The following is a 26,122-nucleotide window of genomic DNA, read 5'->3' on the forward strand; positions in this document are numbered from 1 at the left end:
GGGCCACCTGGATAATCCAGGATGATCCAGATCCTTCACTTACATCTGTGAAGATCTTTTTCCAAATGTCACACTCACAGGTGCCAGGGCTTAGGATATGGACCTATCTTTTCAGGGACCAACAGTCAACCCATTACAGCACTCAACAGTAACTATTATATCAACAGGGAAAAAGAGGATACAGGAGCCTATGAATTCAAAGGGTGGGGCAGGAGCAAATAACTGAGCATCTGTCTGTCATATGCCAGGCACTTGAAGAGCATCTCATTTATTTCCCACACTGCCCACTAAGGCCAATTCTACCATCTTCATTGTACATGTGAGGAACAGGTCTCAGAGATGAAGCAACCTGCAGGCAGGGGCTCCCACCCCAAAAGCTACTGTGATGCCCACCTCAGGGTGACAGTTACAGCACTACACAAACCCAGGGTAAGGAGGAAGCCATCTTGCCCACCTCCAGCCACTGCCTGCCATCAAAGTCCCCACGACAAGCAGCTGGAGCAGGCCCAGCTCTGCCAGCAGCAGGCACCTAGAACCCTCTGTTCAGTGAGCAATGTTCATAACAATTTTCATAACCATTTCATCTCACAACCTGGGAAGACATGTTCATTTTCAGACAAGGCTACCCAGCCCACAGAGGTCACAAAGCAAACTAGTGACACAATTCAGACCTGAATCCAGGAGTCATGTCTTCAAGTCAGTGGCTCTTTCCATGCTCCCAAGCTCCCTTACAACCAGGAAACTCAAAAGGAACCAACCACACACCAGGTGAGCACAAAGCCTACCTCAAGAATTCACAGCAACCCTGTCACTTGGAGCAGCCCTTCCAAGTTCCAGGAAATATCCTGTGCTTTCGGGCTAACACATACACCATGGAGATTTTTATGTGTCATCTATTGCTGTTTCACCTCTTGCCACCAGTCTTACAGCAGGATTTTCCAAAGTAAAAACACAAGTTTGGGAAACAAAACACTTGTCTTCACTACCTACTAACCTGACCCTGGACAAGTCATTTAACTGCCCCGAGTCTCACTATCCTCATCAAGAAAACCAGGATACCAAGCCCCCAGAGTGAGTGAAATAACACACAACCTGTGTGCTGGCCTCCGAGGGTTTACTCCTGAACACGGTTCCTATGGCTGCAACAACATTCAATCCTGGATGGAGAGGTCGGGTGAGATGCCCAGGACAACCAGCTTCAGTGAAGTTTTCAATTACTGGAGATCTGTATTATCTCTGCTTTGTCAGAAAAGATGAGAAACTGGCTCTGATAACAATGTGGACTGCTAGGTTCTGTGGTGCAGAAGATGCTGTCTCAGAGAAGTCCCCAGGATGGCAGATCCCACATGGGTGTTTAAGGGAGGGATGGCAGAGAGAGTGAAAAACAGACACAGCTCAGTTGTGACAGGCCTTGGAGGGGCAGACAGACAAGGAGAAGTATCGAACTCACTGAGCCGGGGAGAGGCTGCACACAACACAAAGCAAGCTTTTCAGCATGAGAAGTCCGAAGACCTGGGCAGCAGAAGACAGTAGAAAAAAGTGGTAGCTTGGAGTCAATTCTTGGCTTTTTTAACTACGTGACCTTGATCAAGTCACTTAACTCCCTGAGTCCGTTTCCTCATCAACGAAACAGGGATACTGCTGCTAAACCGGATTAGTGAGGTGTAAGCGACGCACGTGGATTGCTCTCGGCACAGCTCCTAGCAGGAGGGGGTCTGCAGCAGCTCCTCCCCAAGGCCCAGCACTTCCAACGAAGACGCGTGCAAACGACAGCAGGTCACCGAGAGCTCACAGGACTCTTGCGAGGTGCAAACGCGATACTGAACGTCCCGTAGGCCACAACGCGCTTCATGAATACAGGGATTAAAGAACTCTTAAACACCAGAAACCGATGCATCAGGAGAAAGAATCACGACACACGGGAAATTACACACTGCTGTCCTCATCCACAGATGCTCCCCAACAATAATGAGACGACAACTCTGGCTCCCAAGAGCCTTTACTGAGACGTATTTAAAACATTTCAGTCCGAGATACAAACAAACTTCAACTCAGTTGACCTGCTGATAGATGAGCTGGGTAAAGGCTTCACGGTGGTAAAAACACTCCCCACCTACAGTGACATCAAAATAGGTTCCCGTCTAACGCAAGGGTGAACATACTCAGGGTCTCTGTCCCATCTTCTTCAGGGTTCGATTGAGCTAGAAGAGAAAGAAAAGCAAAGTTACATATGGGGTTTTCACAAAATCTTCTCCTGTGGTGTGCATGATCACCAGCTCGACTCCCGGGCAGCCTGACGTCAGGGAGGAGAGTCTCTGATGTGGCCCGAGTGTCCACTGTGTGCGTAAAGACCAGGTTAGCTCCTCCACCTGACACTCATACGGCCCCACAACTCACGCAGATTGTTCTTCCACCTGCCCTTCACACTCAACACACACACACTGCACACTGCCCCACCCACGTTACAGACAGGAAAGGGACTCCGAGTGGCTAGACTTGCCAGGGCTGTATTATTATCCCACAGGAGGAGCCTGGTGGCACGGGCCACAGCATAGCAGTGACCTCTGCTGGAGGACTCAAAACACCAAGACACAATGGCTCCAGCTACAGCCACAAAGAAACCCACACGCTGTGTGTTCGGCCTCACACACAAGACCTCTCCTAGGGCAAGATGCGGACCGCACCGAGTCTGTCAAAGCAGAACTTCCTGTCCTCTGCCTGCAGGAACTGGCTGGACCTGTCTAAGTTGGAGAATAACTGCCAAATGGGGAGTGATGGCTAAGAGCAGGCAGCAAATCCACCCATATTAGGAAATACCAGGGAGGGAGAGGAGAGCTGGCCACCCGCAGAGGGAGATCTTGGAAAGAGATGCTCCCCAGAAGGCTGACACAGCAACTCCAACAGGCCCGACCCACTCCCCAACCCCAAGCAGCCAGCCAGTCTAGCTCAGAAACTCAAAGGGCCAATTTCAGGCTTTCTTGAAAACAGATGAGAAATAAAAAATTTAAAACTCCCCACCCAGTTCCCAACCTCTGTCCCCAGCCCACACACCACTCTCTCAGACCTCTCACCTCCTCAAATTTGTGAATCTGCCGGATGAAGAAATCCCCATAGCGCCTGGCGACCTTGGTGTCTGCGATGTGGATCATGTCCTGTGGGAAAAGCAGAGTCAGAGAAGTGAGGCAAAACCACTACGGACCTGCAAATCACCAGGAAGCCAAGTGCTAGATACACCCCTACAGTGCTTTAACGGGGGTGGGGGGCAGACGCTGGAAGAGCATTACCAGTTAATTTCTTCTTTTCTAGATGGCTGATTTTTATTTTCTTCTTGTTAACTCATTTACTTTTATTCTCCAGTCTTTTGAATGAACACGAATCTTTTGCAATAAACATTTAGAATAGCATTTCATTGTCATACACTGTTGACAAGAGTGCAAAGTAATCCAGATTTTACATTTTGGTTTTTTGCCCAAAATCTTTCGTTGAACACTGCTTCACTTGTAAACTCCTACATACTCTAGGTTAAGATTCCAGAACTTTCTGAATCTCTTTGACAGGCTTTTTTCAAGTCAAGGATGAAAAAAGAAAAGCCAAAAAAACCATAAAGCAGCATTTTGCCAAAGATGAACCAGAACCAATAAGAGGAACAATGATTAAAAAAAACACATGTAATCAAAACCTTTTCGATCTAAGTCATATTACTAATATTTTAACATATTAATTTAACCTGAATATAACCTGATAGCAAAATTTTTCTTTTAGTAAGCAAATTGCTAATTCTTGAGAAGTGTTTTATCAAAGACTATCCAGAGAGTCAGGACTCGTGCAGCTGGGTCACTAGGTGAGGACAGAGGACGCGCAGGTTTGTACCGCCAAAGGACGAGTGTATGTCAGGCCCTGAGAAGCAGCTCAAAAGGAATTTAGATCTTTCCCCTGAGACTGCAGGGGAGACAGTTTTGATTTTTAAAAGCATGATTTTAAACAACATTGAAAAACTGCCACTACTGACGTGTTTCTACTTTCGGTGAGTCTCTGAGCTACGTTCTGCCAAACAGGAAGTCTTCCAAAAGCCATAAACTCCAAATGAGAGCATTCGGTTTAGCAGGATGAGCTTTCAAAAACAAAGTACCCAACCTGGCCGAGCAATCCCACAACCAGGTGTGCACTCGAGAAGATGCTCACATGAAACCCTGCACGCAAATGTTCACAGCAGTGTCATCCACAACAGCCCAAAGCTGAAAACAGCTCAGCTGTCCATCGACTGGGCAACGAATGGATAAACAAAATGTGGTGTATCCATACAGTGGAACGCTCTTCAGCCGCAAAGAAGAGAGTCCTGACACATGCTACGACCTGGATGAAACTTGAAAACATGCACAATGAAGGAAGTCAAACACAAAAGGCCACACAGTTTATGGTTCCATTTCTATGAAACGTCAAGGATAAACCAATCTACAGAGACGGAAAGCAGGTGAGTGGTCTGCCAGGGACTGGGAGAACGCGGGGACTCGGAACGACTGCTGATGGGTAGGCAGTTTCTTTCTGTTGTGGAATTAGATGTGGAGGTGGTGGCACAACGTTGTGAATATACTAATCACGGAATTGTACCCTTCGAAATGGGGAAGTTTATGTTATGCAAAGTATATCTAAAAAAACAGTCAGAAAGGTATTATGTTTAGACCAACACACTTCCTGAAAACAACTACAAATGCAGGATAATTTTTTAAAATCTCCTTATAGCATCAAGGGGTGAAAAGAGAAGGAAGAACTGTTTAAGAGAAAACAGAAACCATTCTAAGCAAAGCACAGAAGCCTCCTCTGCCCTGAGGGCATTTGCTAATTCTGGGAAACTTGGGCAGCGGGGACAAACCCAGGCCAGCCTAACAGAAGACCCTCCTTGTAATGCTGGGATCTTCAAGGGCTGAACCCTCAAGCTAAAGGTGAGCCAGAAGTGAACTGCCATCCAACTCCTGACATCAGGCAAAGGTTGCCAAGTGGAACAGGGATAGAAAAGAAAAAAGAGATCCATCCCCAAGACCTCAGAAACACAAGGCAACTCTTCTGACAATCCGTTGCCTGGGCTTGTTGCCTGGCTGGTCCAGGGACCTCACAGGCTGTGAGCTGCATCGCTGGTGGTCCCAGACCAATAATATCACCAGGCACCTTGCAAGGCAAAAGTTCCCTTCTAGAGGAACAAGGAATGAATCTCCATCCTAGGCTTCAAAGAACGCCAACAGTGTCTCAGGAACAATGAACCATGAGTAGTAAAAAATAACCAAGCACAAGGAAACGCTGCACCATGAGTAAAAAAAAATTATAGCAAGCAAGAAATAGAGCTGAAGAGATTAATTAGAGATAGAATGATTGATCAAAAGAACATGATCCATAATGGAGGAGACAAAACAATGGAAGAAGGATTTAAGAAACATGGAAGACAGAGTGAGGTCTACCAAAAACTCCAGAATGCGGAGAATAGAGCAGAAATAAGATCTAAGAGATACTAAGAATATTCTAGAAGAGATGAAAGATTCAGTCTATTATTTTAACAGACTGTTGTGAGTCCACATCAGGGTTCCAAATATGTCTGAGTAGAACGTTTTCTTTACTTGTGAGTGTATGCACGTGGGCGAAACAAAGAGGGGACATGGTATTTCATGGAAAGAACGATTCTAGCAGTCCAGCATATTTTAAGTCTGAAAAAACTCACTAAGAAAACAAAACGACTTAGTTCTTTAAAAAACCTCATTAAGAGACTAAAACGTCCGACTTGAAATTAAAGTCCAACAGTGAAAATCAACACCTCCTCAGCCCACCTCTCCTCCTGAGAGAAAACCACTATATTGCTTGCGCGTTCTTCCAGAAATAACTGTGCATGTAGAACAACATATGAATGGATCTCTTAAAAAAGAAACCTTATTTGGACCATTGACAGCCACTCTATAAAACCACATGTGTACTTCTGTAATAGGCAAAACCACCCAAATGTCCATCAACATAAGAACGGAAAAACTGCGGTCAATAACTGCAGGAGAGGTTGGACTATCACAGAGCAATAAGCACGAAGTGAGTAATACACCTGACAATGCTGGACGGCGACTCTCTCAATATAATGTGGAGCAAAAGACGGCAGACACAAAAAGAGCACAAACTGATAACTCCGTCAAATGAAGCTCAAACCAGGAAGCACTAACCTAGGGTGGCACAGGTCGGGACAACGGCTTCCCACTCGCTAAAGTACTTCCAACAGTCTACAAAGCACCCCCCCCTTCTCCAACCTCATCTCCTGCCACAGCCTCCACTCTCAGGCTACTCCAGCCACACTGCAACTGTCCCTCAAACACACTGCACTTGCTCCTGCCCCAGGGCCTTTGCTCTGACTGCTCCCTCTGCCTGGAATGCTCTTCCGCCGATAACTGCTTGGCTAATTTCCTGACCTCCTTCAAGTCTCGGCTTAAATTTCACTTTCTCCGCAAAGCCTATCCTGAGCATCTTACCTAGTACTGAGACCTGCGCCTTCCACCACCACTACCCTCACCCTGTAGCACTTGGCAACTTCTAACGTACCACATGATTTGCTTAATTATAATGTTTACGGCCTATTCTTTTTTACAGTAGAACATCAGCACAAGGGCAGAAATCTTTGTTGGTCTTCTTCACTGATGTATCCCAAATGCCCAGAACAGGGACTGGAAGACAGTGGCGCTTAAGAAACATTTCTTGCTGAATGGGTAACAGAGAGTGCCCCAGAGAACTGAGCCCGGGGGGCAGCCCTACCTTATCAATGTAGAAGTCAACCTCGGAGGCTGACTGGAACTCGCCGTCGAGGGCAGAGATGCCACTGGTCCACACCAGGTTCTTCATCTTGTGTTTGAAAACAAGCAGCTGGATGCGGAACTCCTGCTCGGTGAGGTCTAGGAAGCCGGCCAGCTTGGCCACGGGCATGGTGGTGTAGAGCTTGAGGAAGCTGCGGATGGTCGAGAGCTGGGCCTGCTGCTGCACTTCATCAGAAAACACCTTCAGCTGCTGCAGGAAGGGCTCCTTGTGGTAGTTGGGGTGCACGTTGTCGTAGTTGGGCACTACAGGCGACAGGAATTTGGGGCAGGAGTAGCTGAAAAGCTCCTCGTAGACCTGCGGGTCACCTTTCTGCATGCGTAGCATCTTGTCGCCGTATTTCTCCCGCAGCTGGAGGTGAATGCTCTCGTCTATACGCATGGGGTACATGGTGAGGGCGATGGCCAGCAGCGCGTGCATCTGTTCATTCTGCTTGTTAATCTGGGGGCGGGGGAGAGAGATGGGTGCAGGGTCAAACGCAATGGACCTTCTGAGGTCCCCACTGCCAACACCGCCCCACCATCCTCCCAGGTACACTCTGCACAGATCTTAGATCTCTCCCTTTGTCCTACACCAGCCAGTTAACTTTCCCAATGTCTCTCCCAATCCTTCCTCTAGCTCTACTCAACTTCTGGCCTAGTTCCAGGTCCTCCTGAGTTGTCTCCTGGATTCTTTACTGGTACCTCTGTCTCAGTCTCTCCAGTTCATCCCACACATCACTGGCAGGTCAATCCTCCTACACTGGTTATGATCAAGTCACCTAGAAACCTCTGATGGCACCTCAGTGCCTACAGAACAAAGGCTAAGTACCTTATCCAGGTAATGAAGCTTATCCCAGAATCGACTACTCTCCTGCCCTCTGGCCAAAATGGCTTACTGTGCTGCTGCATCACCGTAGTTCCACGTCCCAACGCCTTCACGCTGCCTGAACACCTCCTCCCAATTCTCCGCGCACCTTACACTCAGCTAAACACCCACAGCCCAGTGAACACTCAACAAATCATTGCTGGATAAATAAATGTAGGCACTCTTGGGGGATAAAAGTGAAACAAAAGGCACTGTCCTCATTGTCAAGCTGTCAACAATCTGAGGTAACAGACATAACTAAAAAAAACTCTTAAGAGTAAGCCAGTCATTAAGAAATCACGGTGTTGAAAAAGCACACAAAACAGCAAAATTTTGGATGGTGTTTACCAAAAACTGTTGTCCTAGGTGTCAAGGGCTCAGCTGGTCAGAAGCCCCCTTACCATCTCATACTTGTATGTGGTCCTCTGGAACATGCTCTTGGTCCTCTGGATGTAGAGGAGGATGTTGGCAAAGACGCGGATGGCATCCTGATAGCGACGCATCATCAAATACGCAAAACCAACGTAATAGTACGTGGTGACCTGGCACTCGGGCACACGGGAATACATGCTCTGCGGAAGGAGGTGGGAGAAGCATCCATGAGTCCCAAGACCAATTCATCCCAGATAGGATCTGAAAGTCAGCAGGGCCTGGCGTCAGCGGAGGTGGAGGCGCTGCAGAGGCCCTGAAACACCCGGAGGAAGCCCTGGCTCTGGAGTCAGAGGCTCTGAGTGCAAATCGTGAGTTACGTGACCTGAGGCCTCCATTTTCTTAGCTGTAAGAGAAAGGGACTGGACCAGGAGGGGCTAAAATCTCTCAGCTCTAAAACCTTCTACATCTCGTTTTTGTATTCTTCCTTGCTTTCTTTCTACTCCTTGCTTTTTCAAATAAGCACTATAAAGGAATGGAGAGAGAAGACAGAAAGACAGACACACATCAAATAAAAAGGTACCGACTTTTCTGTGGCGAGGAAAAACCACCACAGCTAGTCATAGCATGGCCATCTTAGAATGAAGTCTTCTCTTAATTCTTTAGGACTAGTGAAACCTGAAGAGTGAAACCTGCCGTTATCGTCTGTTTGGAAGAGAACCAAACGACTGCTGAATATGCTAAGTGTTATTAAGCAGCAGAGAGAAACTACCTTGTCCAGGTTCAGACTTTCACAGCAATGCTTTCCCCAGTTCTTTTCTCAACTTTCAGCTGGCCTGGGGAAGGGTCCTCCTCCTCCTTCCTGAAGTTTGTCCTGAGAGATCAGAGGTTCTCTAGAAGCAGACAGACTTTCTGGCTCCAGGAAGGTGGGCGGGGGAACCGGTAATTACCTTCTTGTTCAGTTCAATGTTCTCCAGCACCTTGATGGCCTGGTAGTAATCGCCCAACAGGGAGTGCAGACGCAGAAGCCCCACCAGGCTGAAGTAGCCAAGCATCTTGTAGAGGGAGTGCCGTCCATACTCCCCAGCCACACTCTCGGGGTCACCTGAGAGAGACAGACACTGAATGCTCAGCTGCGGCAGGTGAAGGCAGGCAAGCCCGGCCCTGGAACGTCATTCAGCAAGCTCTTCCCCTGCCACCAGCCTCCAAAGCTTCCTTCCTGCAACAACTCTGCCTTGGAAAGAAGAGGAAACAGCACGCCTGGCCTTACGCAAATCTTAAATTTACCAATAGTTGCGCAGAGGATGACAGCTTTTTGCTGGGGGGAGAGGGGGTTATGATATAAAAAAATTTTTTATATTTTCAAGTACATGCGGAAGCCTTCCGGTTTGAAGCTGATTTGGCCTGAGCTTTATTTAAATGAAGAAGCCTAACTTACGACCTGTCACACACTGTCCGTCTGCTTTAACTACGGCAGAGGATGTACCCTCTGAAGATGGGACCACTGCCCTGCCTACGGGGCCAGGATCACATGAAGGAATGCTGTGCGTGTGTCAGTCTGACGACCATCTCCCTGAAGGAACGTGCCTATCACGCTGGCTGGATCTGTGCTCTGAAATGGTAGACAGCTGTGCTGGAAACTGCTCTTCTCCGGAGCGCTCTTCCCTCCTGAAGGCTGACTCCTGGGCTACGGTCCTTTCCTTTGCAATACAATGATCACTGGGGTCGACATTTCCAACACACTTGAGAATTCGAGAGCCCCTCTTATCAGTAACGGTTACTCATCAAGGCCCCGCCTTTCAGGAAATCCATGAAATCAAAGCTGTTTTCCTAATAACATTAAGATGCTATTTGCTTTTCTCACTGAGTTGACATTTGCCCTAATGATGCAAAAACAATGCTGGGCAAAACTACTGGCAACTTAGCATAACTCGGGCAGTGCCATCAAACTGTACTAGCAGTTATTGTATTCTTAACCACCACAGACTTGCAGCAAAAGAACCAGCCACTTTCCCCACAAAACAATATTTTTACCTGAATGACTGACACACAAACGATGGTTATTTAGATTTGAGTATTAAGCAGACATTTTCTGACAAATCAACTAAGTGAGCCTGTTACACTTCAATGAAGAAAACTGCTATTTGCTGCCAATGAAAATTTGAGCTTTTAAGCAAAAATCAGAATTTTATAAAACATCTATCTGCCACTATGAGCTCAACAGCTTCCAAATAAAGACTTATCTGACGAGGCTGATGGCAAAAATAACAGAAGTGGTTTTTAAAAACTGTAGATAAAAAAAAAAACTTCAAAAAAAGTAAATAAAAAATTTAAAAAAGTAAAAACTGTATAATAAAAATGTGTCAATATTTAGAAAATCTTTATAACTCGGTGAACCAGTATTTTACAAAATCATGCATGGGTAGAAGACGCATTCAGGCTGCAGGACAGACCAATCAACTTTAATGCAGTCATGGGCCGCATGACCACGTCTCAATCAACGGTGGACCACGTATCCGGCGGTGGTCCCATAAGACCAGCACCATAAGGCCTAGGAGTGGGGCAGGCTATAGCATCTGGGTTTGTCTAAGCACACCTGATGACGTTTGCACCACAACGACATGGCCTAACGACGCATTTCTCACAGAAGGTACTCCTGTCATTAAGCAGTGTGTGACCGTTGAACACAGCAGAAGTTCACTGATGAGGTTTCAGATTCCTCACTGCAACCACCCCGCACGAAACTACTGCTTGTCAAGCTCTGATGTGGTATCAAAGGAGAACATGGCACTACCTGAAAAGGCTGGTAAGATGCTCCTCCCTTTCCCAGCTTAGTACCTGAGGCCACATGTCCCTCACGTACGTCAACCAAAGCAGAATGTTTCAACTGACTGAGGGCAGCAGCAGCAGGAGAACCCAGCTCTCTTTCAAGAAACCGGACGCTAAAGAGATCTGCAAAAACACCACTCTTCTCACTGAAAAATTTGTTACACAAACTTTGTGATTTTCAGTCTTTTAAAAGTGTAACATGGTCCCGACACCCAGAAGTTTGAGAAGTGCTTATCTAAACAAAGGCCCTGGAGACACAGTAGAAATGTTTACACATGCAGATCGCAGAAATGCTGGACCAGCCTGTCAGCCAACAGACCGCCAGGGCCAGGAGCCCCTGACAGCAGCCCCGGCTACCGCTCACGGCCAACACCACAGAGGAGCAGCCTGAGAGGACGACTCCCGCAGCCTCTGTCCACCTGGAACAGACGGCAAGTAGCACTCACCTCCACTTGTGTACACCTCCAACTGCCGGTTGATGTTGGACTTGTCTACGAGGGAATGAAGGACATTGAGGACACTGTGAACATTCCAGATTTTGGGATTGGAACGAAGAAAGTCAATCTCCTCCTCTGACTTCTTGGCGGTCTTACAGCGGTACTGACTAAATGACTGGAACTGTTGAGGGAGAAGGCAAAGATGCAGCAGGTGCAAAACTCAGTGCCAGCCCAAGCGCACAACCCCGAAGATGAGGCGATGCCCGGGGCTCTGGACCAGAGAAGGTGAGAGTGAGACTACTAGTTCTCATGCTAAATCGTTCTATACACTACTTGTTTTTTCACAGCTATCTTTGATTAAGCTGTGAATTTTGTTCATTACTGAATATGTTACTCATTCCACAGCTAAGTAAAAATCTCTAAGATGAGAGGTAGTTTTTGAAAAAAACATTCAATTTGGAGTCAAGTACAGCCTAAAGTCACTTAATGTCTCTGGCCTTCACAATGCAGTCAACTTGGCCACCAGAATCAGGTGGCCGTAACAAATCTGTTCACACTGGCCTTGCCGTGCCATGGTCAGGATTATGAATGATGACACGGTGGAGATAGCATCTTGCTTACCAGAGCTGCCCATCAATTCACCTGGGACAGAAACCCAGTCTCAGTCACCTCTGTACCAACCACAGCCTGGCCAAGTGGAAGGCACATATGGGGACATAACACAGGTATTTTTGGAGGACAGTGGTTTTATCTGGGACCAGCATCAAGCCAGCCCCATCATTCACCCAAAGAGCGCAAGAGACCTACTTACCTACCTACTCAGTCAGAATTTTTAAAAGTTCCTTGGTTGATTCTGGTGCGCATGCAGGTTTGAAAAGCAGTGACCCAGAAATCTCAATCCTAAATGACCTAAGATTGCTCTTCAACTCTAAAATAGCCTCTTCCTCTAAGAGCGCAAGAGAAAAAGTTTCCAAATTGACAGGGAACAAAGAATAGTATCCAGAATACAGACGGAATTCTCATAAGTCAATAAGATAATTCAACAGAAAAACGGACAAAGGATACTGATGATCATTTCAAAGAAAAAAAGGACTGGTCACTTAACAGGGAAAACGCTCAATTTCTTCAGATATCAGAAAAATGCAAATTAAAATGAGATTATCATTTTTTTTAAGAAAGCTATTTTTTATTTATTTTATTGATTTTAAAATTTTTCCTTCTTGTCCCCAAAGCCCCCCAGTACATAGTTGTGTATTTCAGTTGTGGGTCCTTCTAGTCATGGCACGTGGGATGCCACCCGAGCACAGCCTGATGAACAGTGTTAGGTCCACGCCCAGGATCCGAACCTGCAAAACCCTGGGCCACCAAAGCGGAGCACGCAAACTTAACCACTCAGCCACAGGGCCGGCCCCAAGATTACCACTGCTTAAATTAGACACACCGATAACATCTAGTACAGAGAACTTGCTATCAAATGCTGATGGTAATAGTATAATTTGATACAGCCTTTTTGAGAGGGGAATATATTACTATATGTTAAAATTCAAAGTGATTGAAATGTTCTGTATCTTGAGTGTGGTGGTGTATACGTTTGTCAAATCTCATCAACTATACACTTAAAATCTATATATTTTATTATTTGCTAATTATGACTCTATAAAGCTATTTTAAAAAATTTTAGAGCCAGCCCTAACAGCCTAGCAGTGAAAGTTCAATGCTCTCTCTGCTTCGGTGGCCCAGGATTGCTTCCTGGTCATGGAACCACACCACCTGTCTGTCAGTTGCCACGTTGTGGCAGCAGCCCACATAGAAGAACTAGAAGGACTTACAACTAGGACAGACAACCATGCACTGTTGCTTTGGGGAGGAAAACAAAGATTAAAAACTGTAAAAACCACAGATCTTTCCACCAACAATTCCCCAGTGATTGCTAGAGACAGACCTATGCATAACACACACAAGGAAATCCACTAGGCAGAAAGAGCAAGAAAGAGCAAGGCAGATTCTCTGTGCAGAAGTTCTAAGTGTTCCAAGTCATAACCAATGACAATACAGTACGATACCACTTTTTAAATGATGTGTTTTTATATGTACACACTTATGTAAATGCCTGAGAAACATTAATGTGGTGCCTATCTTTCCAGACAAAAATCGATGCTTCTGCAAAGGCAAGGCAAGAAGACGTTTTTACTTCATCTGCAGTTTGAAAAAGAAAAAATCTTTCATCAGTAATAACACATTCATAAATTACTTGTATCAAAAATAAATGAAAGAGTAGCAGGAAAGAGGCTGCCCTCCCTCCCTCGCATCTACCTGGGCAGGAGGAATCATGCTCAGCCCTCGCTGGTCAGTCTTTCTTGGAAGTGAGAGCACTCTAAGCCCCTTAAGAAGAGAGCAGCAGCTAAACCCAGGGGATTAATGATTATCTTAAGAAGGATGATCCTCCTCGACTTGCTCTGAGTCCACGAGACTGCCAATCTCCTAAAACAAGAGGCTGACACAACCCAAGGAGCCAGAGGGGCAGACAAGGCCAGTGTGGTTTGCCGCCTTCGCTGCACAAAGGCAGTGAAGCGTCATCTTGAGCAGGAAGCCTCTTTCAAAAAGAACCCAGGAAGGTTTTCTCAGCTCACTAATCACAATTATCAGCACTTCGTATTCACAAAGTCTCTCTGGTCCACGGACCTCAAAGAGTTTTATTCAGAAACTGATTTCTCCTGAAATACCCACTGAGAGCTAGACCATCTCCGTAAAACACAGGGAAAGTGAACTTTTCCAAATTCAATCATTTTATGTTTTTTAGTCTATATTATATTTTTAAAGAGTAAAACTGGGCTAAAAGAAAGTGGAGACGAATGATGATGACAGTGACCTCATGAACACCAGGCATCCCCCGTGCAGCCCTGTGGCAGGCACTGCACTAAGCACTCCATGCGCAGCGCCCCAGTGCTCCTCCCAGGACTCCGCTGCAGAGGAACCAAGCCCCAGTGTGGTGAAGCAACTCGCCCTAGGCCAGGGCTAGCGGACAGCAAGAGGACATGCGCCCCCAGGCCCCAACTGCTGCATTTTTACATCTAGCACGGTTCACAGTGGAAACCCCAGCAGCACTCTGCAGTAGGTGACATTTCCGTTCTGACAGTAACAGCTGTTTCACTCTGATCTAGCACATACTCAAGGAACCACTATCACCATCAAGACACAGAACATTTGTTTTGTAGGTGAGGAAAGTGAGGCTCGGAAAGCTTCAATACATGTCACTGTTACAGAGCTGCCAGGTGGCAGCCCCCACACCAGCACCCACTTCTGACTGACTCCAAAGCCTATGAGGCCTGCGTTCTCCCTGCCAGACCATCTCTCCAGGTCAAGTAAGAACTTGGTGAGAGCCCCAAGTTCTACTCTCCTCACTTCCAAGTTCCTATCTGGAGCTCTTAAGCCTCACTGGCTCTTCAGAAAACCATGACTTGGGAGTCCTCCACCATGGGACATTTCACACTACGATGGACACATTTTTATACCATGTATCTTTTTGGTTTTTGGTGAGGAAGACTGTCCCTGAGCTAACATCTGCACCAATCCTCCTCTATTTTCTATATGGGACGCCACTACAGCATGTCTCGGTGAGGTATGTGTAAGTCTGCGCCCAGAACTGGAACCTGCGAACCCCGGGCCACTGAAGCAGAGCGCACAAACTTAACCACTATGCCACGGGGCAGCCCCTCCGTGCATCTTTGTAACAACACAAACAATGGTAACAACCGCTCCTAGTTTGGACCAGTTATTTCAGATTAGGCCAAGGCTGGTCAGATACCTGATAGATGAACTCATCGATGATATCCCAGAGCCACTGGTTGGGCAGTTCAAGGGGAGCAGGACCATCAGCATCTGTGCAAGAGATCACAGTAAAGTTAGACTCAAAGCAGTGAGTGTGCCCGTTCAGTAAGTTGTAGAACACCTTTTCTAAGTTTCTCTCTTAAGGACTATGAATCACAAGACTTCCCCTCTTCCCACCTGCACATTAAAATTCTGCTAAAAAGAGCTGGAGGCCAACACTACACATCATGACAACCTCACCCCTCGGCCAAACCTCAGACTCACTAAGAATGTAGTTGAAGAGATTGCAGTAGTTGTAATAGGATTCAAACCTCTGTTCCAAGGAGGGTCCTCCCTGTAAAGAGAACAGTAACATCAGGACACAGATACTCAACTTCAATGTATTTTTACGGTGACAGATAGTAAGTAGACTTATCATGCTGATCATTTCATAATGTATATAAATATCAAATTACTATGATGCACGCCAGAAACTAAGGATATTTTATGTCAATTATCCTTTAACTAAAAAAAAAAGGTGTTTTATTCATGGCCTAACATGACTAGTGAAAACAAATACATGAGTCGATCTCTGCTCTCTCCTTAGTATGCAAAGAGCATCAAGTGAGAGGAAGGACAGTAAGTGCTACAGCAGCTCAAAGGGGCACTGAACACCCCCCCACAACAGTCAGGTTTTAGGGCAACAACCTTAACTGACAGTCAGAGAACAGCCATGCAGGGCTGGTGAAGCAGAGGAGAGGCGGGAAGCTGTTTCAGGAAAACAGTGCTGATGAAGGCAGAGAGCTGAAAGCACGGCGCTTAAAGGTTGCAGGGTGAGAGCAGACAACACTACAGTGGGCTACAGTGGACAAGAACAGCCTGGAACGTAGAGGTCTTTCAGTGCCAAACGAGATTCCAGTCCAGGGCGTCCGGAAACCCACCATCACTTGTTTTTGTAAATAAAAAGCTTAACTTGGACACAGCCATGCATACTCACTGTCTATGGCTGCTATATGGGCACAGCTGAATAGATTCGATAGAGACCATTCTGGCCCTCACAGCCAAAAATACTTACAACCTGGCCCTTTACACAGAAGGATGCTGACCCCCAATCTAAACTGTATGTTGCTGGCACCCGAAAATCACTGCAGGTTCCTGAGCTGGGGAACAACATGACAAGTGGTGTTATCTGTGATGGAACAGAAAGAACAGTGCTTCGGAGTTTTAGCCCCACAGCTTACTAACTGTGGGGTTCTGAAAAGATTTAATCCCTTTGTAAAATGAGACTATGCAGATTCAATGCCTAATATAGAAAATGCTCTTTCGATGAAAAATCTACCCCCCTCCCCGCCCCTGCCCAGGGTTTTAAAATTCATTGTGTATATGAAAGTACCCCCAAAGTAGCTGGCAAAGAGGTTATGGGATCAATAAACTTGTGCTGAATCTTCATCCACAGACCAGAGGGAAAATGAGAGGAAGCAGCTACCCTGCAGGCTCTGATGCCATGGCCTTCGCAAAGCAGCCATGTTACACAGGCTGCCAGATTCTTGGCCTAGCCCACAAAGCACCTGAGCCACGGCAGTAACGGCAGGAGGGAACCTTTACTTTCTATCAGCCAAGGCAGTCAGAGCTCTCACTGGGATGCCAGAAACATATGGCCCCCTGCATTTAGCAACAGGAACTCCTCCAGCTACCACCACCGATGATGGTTCCTGTGCCAAGGCAGGAGCTCTAATCAGGTCAAGTGGTCCTCAGGAGACGAGAAATGAGTAACTGTGAGAAGCTGGGACCTTCGTAAGTGGAACACTCTTAAGGCGAGATTGTGGGGCCAGTTTCCTTCATGTACACATGCACACACAAGCTCCAACAATTAATGTGTCTCCGTCAAGGATCAGGCACCAGATTACAGCAGTGAACAAGATCAAGTCCGTGCCCTGGGGGAGATCACCGTCTAGTGGGGGAGGCAAACAAAACCAAAGAAATAAGTAACACACTGGATAGTGCTATGTGCTCTGAAGTGCCACAGAGCATGGCAAGGAGCCCAAGGAAGGGGAAAGCTGTGGGAAAAGAGACTGAGAAGGGAGGCAGGGGCCAGATCAAGCAGGACCATGACTAAGACTTGGGATTTTATTCTAAGTATGACGGGAAGTCTTGATAGGACTGTGAGGAAAGGAGCGACTTGATGAGACTACGTTTCACAAGGCTCATGCTAGTCCCTAGGCTGAGATTAATCTTAACTGGACAAGAGTGAAAACTCAGACCAGGTGAGTGGCTATGCAGTAGTTCAGGCAAGAGATGATGATGCCTCGAAGTGGCATAGCAAAAAGAGAAATGTCAAGAATGACACCAAGGTTTTCAGCCCAAGTAACTGAGTGAATGGTGGTGTCATTTAGTGAGATGAAGAACAGGTTTAGAGGGAAAATAAGAGTTCCGTTTTGGGCATATTAAACTAGAGATGACTATCAGACAGCCAAGAGGAGATGCTGAGCAGGCAAGCGGATATACAAGTCTGGATTTGGAGAAATTGGGCCTAAAGATAGAGATTATGAAGTCACTGGTGTATATAAATAGTACAGATGGTATCTTACGAGATTTAGGGCACTCTAAAATTTAGAAATCAGGAAGAGAATAATTGAGCAAATGCCCGAAGTTGGAGGAATGTGGTAGAAAGAACAACGGTGTTACAATAAGACAGGCCTGGGTCCAAGGAGTTTTGCCACCTGCTGGTTGAATTTGAGAAAAACCAACCCTTTGCACGTCGGTTTGCCTGCTTTGCAGGATCACTGTAAGGATCATAGATGTGTAGATGTGTGCCAAGTGCCCAGCTTTGCGTTCGGCACATCGTGACAGATTTATGCACAGTTCAGAGGACAGGAGGCTCAAGAGCAATGCACTGAAGGAAGAAGCAAGGGCACCGCAGGCAGAGGCAGAGGAAGGTGCTTGGGAACACACTATCGGGATGGTGGCCTGCAACCCAGTGCACGTGGTAAGGGTCCAGTCAAGAACTGTGGGGACAGAGAGATTAAAAAGGAGAGACATGCCATGCAGTGTTACTGTTTGTCTGGAACATATATCCAGCTTTCTGGGTTTGATCATTCCCTCTGTCATTTCTTAAAAGAACGCTCAGAAAACATGCCAACCACTCTTGGGCACCGAACCAATATAAACGAACGACTGTGTTCCAGGGACAAAAATAGCAGAGAGTTTAAAAAACTGACAGCAACATTTAGATACTCACACTGACTTTGGCATATATGTGCCTGTAGTATAATTCTTTGTACAAAATCAGGAAGACAGCATCTGAAAGAGATGGCAGAGGAGTGCTTTAGCAATCCACAAAACTAGCGTCTTCTGGAAGTTTTAGCCCTTTGAGGAGAGTTGAAGGGATAAATGTGATTTCAGAGACTAAACAACATCTAAACTCCAATGCTTACACCCCAAGAATACACGCAACAAGAAAATTCATTTCTCACTTTACTCTGTCAACCTCATCTTAATCTCATTCAGACCCATTTCCCTTCGCCATTTAGAGACTCTTGCCACATATCTGCTTAAATAAACCAGCACATAAATAGTAATAGCTCCATAGAAGGCAATATGACACTATCAAAATTGCAAACACATGGGTATCTTGGACTTAGAAATCCTATTTTAAGGAATTTAGCCCAATAATACGATACAAGTGTTAAAAAGAAAGGAGGGGAAAAAAAGGCATCTCTTTGGGTACTGATGTTATGCAGAAAAGAGTTAACAAAGCAGGCCTGAGACTGCTATCCTTGGAAAGGCCTGCTAGTAAAGTGGGTCCCTGTCTGGCATCTGGGAACCTAGATTCCAGGAGGGCTCCCACCACCCTGATAAGGGTGTTCTGCTGTGCCTAAACTGTGTGTGCAAACGTGGTTTAGGCTGAACACCCGCTTTCCTTTCTGGGAATCTGGAATTTCGGTGCATGCTAGGCAGAGGGTGCGCCTACATCACCAGCCGCCAACCCCGTGGACACAGAGTCGGTAATAAGCTTCTCTGGTAGACAATTTTTCACACATGTTGCCACAATTCCTTGCCCGAGGCATTAAGTGCAACCCGTGAGCCTCCACGGGAGAGGACTGTTGGAAACTTGCGCCTGCTTCCCTCTGGATTTCACTGCAGGCGCTTTTTCCCTCTGCTGATTTTGCTCTGTATTCTTTTGCTGTAAACGCTCACAACTGTGGGTACAACTAGACGCTGAGTCCTGTGAGTCCTCTTAGCAAACCATCAAACCTGGGGGTGGCCTTAGGAATCCTGGAGATGCACAATACTCTCCAAAAATATAATAAATTTTAAAAATGGAAAGAAAGGGGCAATTAGTCTATGTAAAAAAGGAACAAAAGAGTCATTCCTATTTGCTTACATATGCATAGAGAATAATGGGAAGGATAAACAAGAAAATGGTAACACTAGACGGCTCCAGAGAGAGACTGCAGACCTGCTGAAGCAAGTGCGGAGGGCATCTTCTACCAAATCTCCTTTATACGGAGTCCTGTGAATCCCCACCTGTGTCAAAATATGTCTTATGGGACTCCTGTTGTTCTTAACATACACAATATTACATTCTTTACAGGCAAACAGGCTCTATAATATAGGTTCTATATTAAACACAGAATAAAGTCTGAGCAACATAACATTTCTTTCAGAAATTCTAAACCTACGTAATGATAATGATACTGATAATAAAGTAATAAGGGTGCAAAAATGTTGGCTAGGGGGCCGGCCCCATGGCCGAGTGGTTAAGTTCATGTGCTCCGCTTCAGCAGCCCAGGGTTCACCAGTTCAGATCCCGGGTGCGGACCTACACACTGCTCCTCAAGCCATGCTGTGGTGGCGTCCCACATAGAACAACCAGAATGACCTACAACTAGGACCTACAACCAAGTACTAGAGCTTTGGGGAGAAGAAACAGAAACAAAAAACTACATCAAAAAAAAATGTTAGCTATGACAAAAGATTCATACATTTAAGACTACAAAACACTGTTGAAAGAAACTGAGGACCTAAATAAATGGAAAGACATCCTGTGTCCATGGATTGGACTTAATGTTGTTAAGATGGCAATAGTCCCCCAAATTCGTCTTCAAATTAACACAATCCCTATCAAAATCCCAGCCGGCTTCTTTGCAGAAATTGACAAGCTGATCCCTTACACTCACATGATAACCAATTTCGACAAGGTGCCAAGACAATTCAATGGGAAAGGATTGATCTTTTCAAAAACTGGTGCTGGGAGAGCTGGATATCCACATACAAAAGGATGAAGTTGGATCCTCCTACTTCACAGCATATGTAACAGATCCCAGCAGAAAGTGAAAGGTAGGAGGAGGCTAGAGAGCCCATTCCAGAGTGACCATAACCACCCCCAAATCACAGAGGCAGTAGAAACAAATCAGGACCAAGATCTCGATTTCTGCTTTCGTCACGTGAGAGATCTGTCCTCTTCAATGATTCAGCCTTCATTCAACAAGTTATTTACTAAGGATTTACTACATACCAAGCCCTGGAGAAATAAAAGGGTGAACGAAACAGACACAGATCACCAAGCTTTCCATGATGCCCTGTCACAGGATCCCATCCAGCACACAGGACACAAAGAGCTCACACCTACCGTTGCCAACCTGTGGAGCAATGGCTTCAGCCTCAGGCCAAGGTGTATTCTTGAAGAATCTTTCTGTCAGCTTGGTCCAGCTGAAAACCAAGAAGAAAAATTCTAGAACTCCAAAAGAGGAAGGACCAGAGGAAAGCAACCCTCACATTTTACAGAGAAGGACTCAGGTTCAGAAAGGAGAAGATGTCACAGAAACAGAGCCAAGGTCAGAGCCTTCCAAGTCTACAACTTTCCTCAACCCAACTCTGCACCTCAGACAACCTTTCTTAATATGTAGAACACTCCTTTTCTCTCAGTTAAGCGCCCACCAAGCTCTTCAGGATCGTCCCCTGCCCTGTATCATGGACTCCAACCATATTTAACAGCTTGCTGTCCCCAGATTTGAGAACTACTTTTTAGACACTCCCACCCCTCTCCCTTAGCAGTCCTGTGGCCACTTGCTGGAGCTCTGTGCCTACACCTCCTCTCCAAACACGGACGCGCAGTCAGTGTGTTGTCTCATGCCACAACGGACCTAGGGCATCCAAGCCAAACGCTGCTGCCCAAGATGCTGCCCAACCCTGCAAGAGGTTTCTGTTCCTTTCAACCTCCCCACTCTCCAAGTCCCACCTTCCCCTCCTCTTCGGCTCTCAGTGCAGCATGGAAAATGCTCAAGTCCCCCTTCAACATACAGAACAGAAAGTGTCTCAAGGAGCCCATGAGTCCTCTACACTTACCAATTCCCTTTCCTCAACCCCCATTTCTTGCCTCAACGTCACCTGGCTTCTGCCTCTACCACTCCACTGAAACTGACCTTGCTGAGGTTACCAAGGACCTGCTAAAACACCAAATTCAACCAGCGCCTTTCTCATCTCCACCTTGCTGGACAGCTAATATCTGCTGACCATTCCCTTCCTCAAAGTCTCTTCCCTCTGCTTTCTGTGACCCTTCTTTCTGCTGATTTACTGCCTATTTTTCTGAGACTTCTCTTTGCTCATTTACACTTTCTGCTGTCTCCTTTACTGTTTCCTCCTTCTTTGCCCACAGCCCCACAGGAACGTATTTCCCAAGATGCCAGCCATTCTCACCCACATTCTCCTAGGGACACATCTGCCACAAGCCTGGCTTCGACTGCTGTCTCTATCTGCCTGTACTGTCCAATACAGTAGCCATGGCCCACATGTGACTAAACAACCGAGTTTCATATTTTAGGTAATTTTAATTAAATTTAAAAAACAATACTTAACTCAGTTATTGGAAAACTTTAAAGTATATTTGGAACAAATCGGGTATATGAATCTACTTTTCCAATTGTAAATGTTATGAAACCTAAAAAGATCAAGTATTTCTTGTGCACACAAATTAAGATGTGCTATAAATGTAAAATATGGGATTGAAAAGACTTAGTACAAAGAAAAAGTAAAATATATCATTAATAGTTTAATACTGGGGCTGGCCCAGTGGCGCAGCGGTTAAGTTCACACGTTCCGCTTCAGGGGCCCAGGGTTCGCCAGTTCGGATGCCGGGTGCAGACATGGCACCGTTTGGCACACCATGCTGTGGTAGGCGTCCCACATATAAAGTGGAGGAAGGTGGGCACGGATGTTAGCTCAGGGCTAATCTTCCTCAAAAAAATAAAGTTTAATACTCATTATACGCGGAAATATTTTAGATATATTGGATTAAATAAACCGTTAAAATTAATTTCACCTGTTATGCTTTCAAAAATGTAGCTGATGAAAAAATTCTAATTACATCAGGTAAGCATTATTTCTATTGGACAGCACTGCTCTATATACTTCTAACCAGAAAGACCTGGGGGATGAAGGAAACACAGGCCAGAGGTTAACTCCTAGTCACTGACCCAGCAGGCCTTTAGCTATTTGCTATTTGTAGAAATTCTACTTCTTTGGTGAAGTCTTTCCTGACTATCTCAACCCTGACTGGCCTGTCCCTTCTCTAATGCCCATTTTACAAGGGCAGTCCCCTCAAAACCAGAAGCAACCACTCAAAGCTTGGCTCACCCTGTTATGCACTGAAAAGCTGTAGAGCACAGTCCAGAAATGAGGCTCCAGTGTCAGACTGTGCAGGTTCAAAACTCAGCACACCCACTTAACTAGCTCTGTGACCCACCCTTTCTGTGCCTTGTTTCTTCATCTGTAAAATGAGGAAAACAGGGGCCCCGTGGCTGAGTGGTTAAGTTCGCACGCTCCACTTCGGCAGCCCAGGGTTTCAGTGGTTCAGATCCTGGGCACGGACATGGCACCGCTCATTAAGCCATGTTGGGGCGGCGTCCCACATGCCACAACTAGAAGGACCCACAACTAAAATATACAACTATGTATTAGGGGGATTTGGGGAGAAAAAGCAGGGTAAAAGAAAAAAAAAGAAGATTGGCAAAAGTTGTTAGCACAAGTGCCAATCTTTAAAAAACAGAGGAAAACACTAGTACAGTAGTCCCCCTTATCCGCAGGGGATATGTTCCGAGACTCCCAGCAGATGCCTGAAACCGCAGACAGCACCAACCCGATGTATACTGTACTTTTTTCCTACATATGCCTACCTATGATAAAGTCTGCTTTACATATTAGGCACATTAAGAGATTAATGATGAGAACAAAGAATAAAACAGAAAAATTCTAACAATACACTGTAATAAAATTTACTATAGATCTTAGCAACCTCAGTATACGAGTTTTTTTTCTTTCCTCAAATCAAGAACTTTTGTACTTTCACTTAAAGCACTTTACGGCTTCTCTTTGGCATATCTGGATTGCCAACATCACTACTCTTGCATTTTGGCGCCATTAAGTAAAACAGGAGTTAACTGAATACAAGTACTGTAATAAGAAAGCTACGAAGTAACTAACAGGCAGGTAGCATATACAACGTGGACACACTGGACAAAGGGACGATTCGCGTCCCAGGAGGGAGAGTGCGAGATTTCATCAAGCTACTCAGAATGGCATGCAATTTTAAACTTATGAATTGTTTATTTCTGGAGTTTTCCATTTAATGTTCTGGGGCCACAGCTGACTGCAGGTAACTGAAACCACAAAAAAGTGTGGATAAGGGGAGGCTACTGTACCTACTTCATAGGGCTACTGTGAAAAGTAAACGAGAAAATACGGGAAAAGCAATCTAAACATTGCCTGATACATACTGATTATACACACTAACTGCTATTGTAATTATTGATAGTGACATTATTTTAGGCCTTGTACACGTTCTGGGGATACAGAGACCAACAAAATAGCACGTCCCTAGCCCCAAGAAATGACAGAAAACCCTTGGGCACTCTCTTTACAGAAAAATGATTAAACATCACCCCTTTTTAGGGGCAGCATCACTAAGCCAGTCCCACCCAAAAAGAGGTTATTTCAGCCAGCAGCTAGTACCTGTTTTCATAGATGTCCTGGATCTCATACACTTTCTGGTCAATGACATCACTGGAGACACGACTGGCCTGTAGCTCATACACCTTCTGGTCAATCAAATCCGAGACGGTTTTGTGGAAATACTGGATGAAGTTTTTGATCACTTCGGGGATCACCTGATAGGTCTGCTGTTCATACTGACGTTCGTAAGCCAGATCCTGCTTTGGATCTCCTAGAGGTTGGATATAATACTTTACAACGTGCTTTCAAACCCAGATGGATGACGTAGGAAAAGGGCAATCCCATCCCCCAAACTAAAGTCTATAAAATCGGATATAATTCCGTTTTAAACACTCAGAGATGTATCCTCCTCAAGTCACTCCCAACCTCATCACCTTCTTTAGAACATTTACCACTACTCAAAGTTATTTGTTTACTTCTTATGTTTCCCCAACGAGAATCTAAAGTCTACGAGGGCAAGAACCTTGTCTATCTTGTACCCTCAGAACCTAAAATAGTTAGGGTACGTCAGAAGAGAGAGGAAGACTGGAAGACCGTGGGAAGGGGGAGTAAGTAGGAGGCACTTAATACTTTTTGAATGAATGATTGCCATTTTCTACCTCTATGACCCAATGCAAGTTACTAAACTTCTCTGTGTTCACTTTTCTCATCTGTAAAATGGACATCACATTAATTTACGTACTTTATAGAACTGTTGTAAGGACTAAATGCAATACTTCACACAAAGCGCCCAGCACAGTGCAAGTGCTAAGTCAAGCCATGTCCCTATGACATTTCAGGAAACCTCAAATACCTTCCAAAGAGAGTCCATTTGGACTTCGTTTGAATCACTTTAATTTTTCACAACAAGCTGTTCTTCTTCGGCTAATAGTTTAAACAAGGAAACCACAGCCAGGATAGCAACCCCTCTCTTCTGAGACTTTGAGGTGGACCATGAAAAAGGCCTGGTTTATTAGGCTTTATATCACCCTTCTGCTGAGAGCTAATAACCGACTCCAAACCTGGACCATCAAGAAGCAGTTTTAAACAGGTGCGCGTCAGAGCTGTTCCAAGACATTAACAAAGGTGCCAGTCCCTACAAGTGCCCAGCTAGCCAGCCAAGCCAGTGGTCTCACCTGTATGCATATCATAGTCGCCCGGGTAAGCATAAGGATCATAGGCAGCCTGTTAACGAAAGAGACAAAGACAACAAAAGTCACCAAATCGTGAATCCAAAACGCTCTTTCTAGGGCCTATGTGCCAAACAGGTTACTGAAGATACAAAAGTGGGTAAGACATAGTCCCTGCCTTTGAGGACCTCACACGCCTGCAAGAAAAGGAAAAACAGACAATGACAACACAACGTTACGGGTGCAATAAGGTAAGCAAAGCACGAGAGGCCGTGGGAATCAGCGGGGTTTGACCAGACGGAGCCCAGACCACGAGAAGAGCTCAGTTACAGAAACACAGAACCCCATAACTAGCTTCCGTCCCGGGTCTTGGGATAGGAGAGGACGAGGGGACCGGCGCCGCGAAGTGGGCGGGCAGAGACAGGACTGACGAGGAGCCGGCAGCTGCGGCAGCAGCACGCGGGCCGCGCAGGCGGGGAGGCGGACCGGACCTGGTCGGCCCGCCGGGGCTCCCGGGGAGGCCCGGACACCGGCTCGCCGCGGAGCCCAGCATCCAGAGAGCCCTGCCCCCACCGCGGAGCCCAGCACACGCTTAGGCCCAGGTTACCTCGGACTCGTAGTCATCAGCCGGATAAGACATGGCTGCGGCGCTCGCGAACACCGCGGCAGAGACCGAAGGGACCGCCCCGCCCCTGTGTCGTGAGGCCGGAAGTTCAGCCCCACCAAGGCCTGCCGGGAAACCGGAAGCCCTTCCAGGGCCGCCGGCAATCTCAGACAGCCACGTTAGGAAGGACAAAAACGACGAACACCTAAACTTTTCTTCCCTTTTCAAATAGGGACTTTGCCTGGAAGGTGACTCTACAGTACTTGCGTAAGTTCAGAAGT

At 46.1% G+C, this 26,122-nt stretch overlaps 1 protein-coding gene across 1 annotated transcript; it reads right to left on the bottom strand.

The window, feature by feature from the left end:
* Window positions 1-1,969: 1,969 nt before the first annotated feature.
* On the bottom strand, window positions 1,970-25,964 carry EIF3L (eukaryotic translation initiation factor 3 subunit L). Its single transcript, XM_046646078.1, has 13 exons — window positions 25,845-25,964; window positions 25,244-25,292; window positions 24,129-24,339; window positions 20,752-20,831; window positions 18,358-18,419; window positions 15,405-15,474; window positions 15,118-15,191; window positions 11,322-11,493; window positions 8,997-9,151; window positions 8,079-8,249; window positions 6,775-7,272; window positions 3,072-3,152; window positions 1,970-2,201 (listed from the first exon to the last, which is right to left on the bottom strand). The coding sequence occupies exons 1-13, from the start codon at window positions 25,875-25,877 to the stop codon at window positions 2,163-2,165; spliced, it is 1,695 nt and encodes a 564-aa protein (XP_046502034.1). The 5' UTR covers window positions 25,878-25,964; the 3' UTR covers window positions 1,970-2,162.
* Window positions 25,965-26,122: the final 158 nt, after the last annotated feature.

Source organism: Equus quagga, chromosome 19 (assembly GCF_021613505.1).
Source record: "Equus quagga isolate Etosha38 chromosome 19, UCLA_HA_Equagga_1.0, whole genome shotgun sequence".
Classification (NCBI taxonomy): Eukaryota; Metazoa; Chordata; class Mammalia; order Perissodactyla; family Equidae; genus Equus; species Equus quagga.

Coding starts and splice junctions, on each gene's coding strand:
- EIF3L (XM_046646078.1), bottom strand. CDS start 25,877: ATGTCTTATCCGGCTGATGACTACGAGTCCGAG. Junction 24,340..25,243: donor CGACTATGATATGCATACAG/GTGAGACCACTG, acceptor TCCAACCTCTAG/GAGATCCAAAGCAGGATCTG. Junction 9,152..11,321: donor GGAGGTGTACACAAGTGGAG/GTGAGTGCTACT, acceptor TGTCTCTCTCAG/GTGACCCCGAGAGTGTGGCT.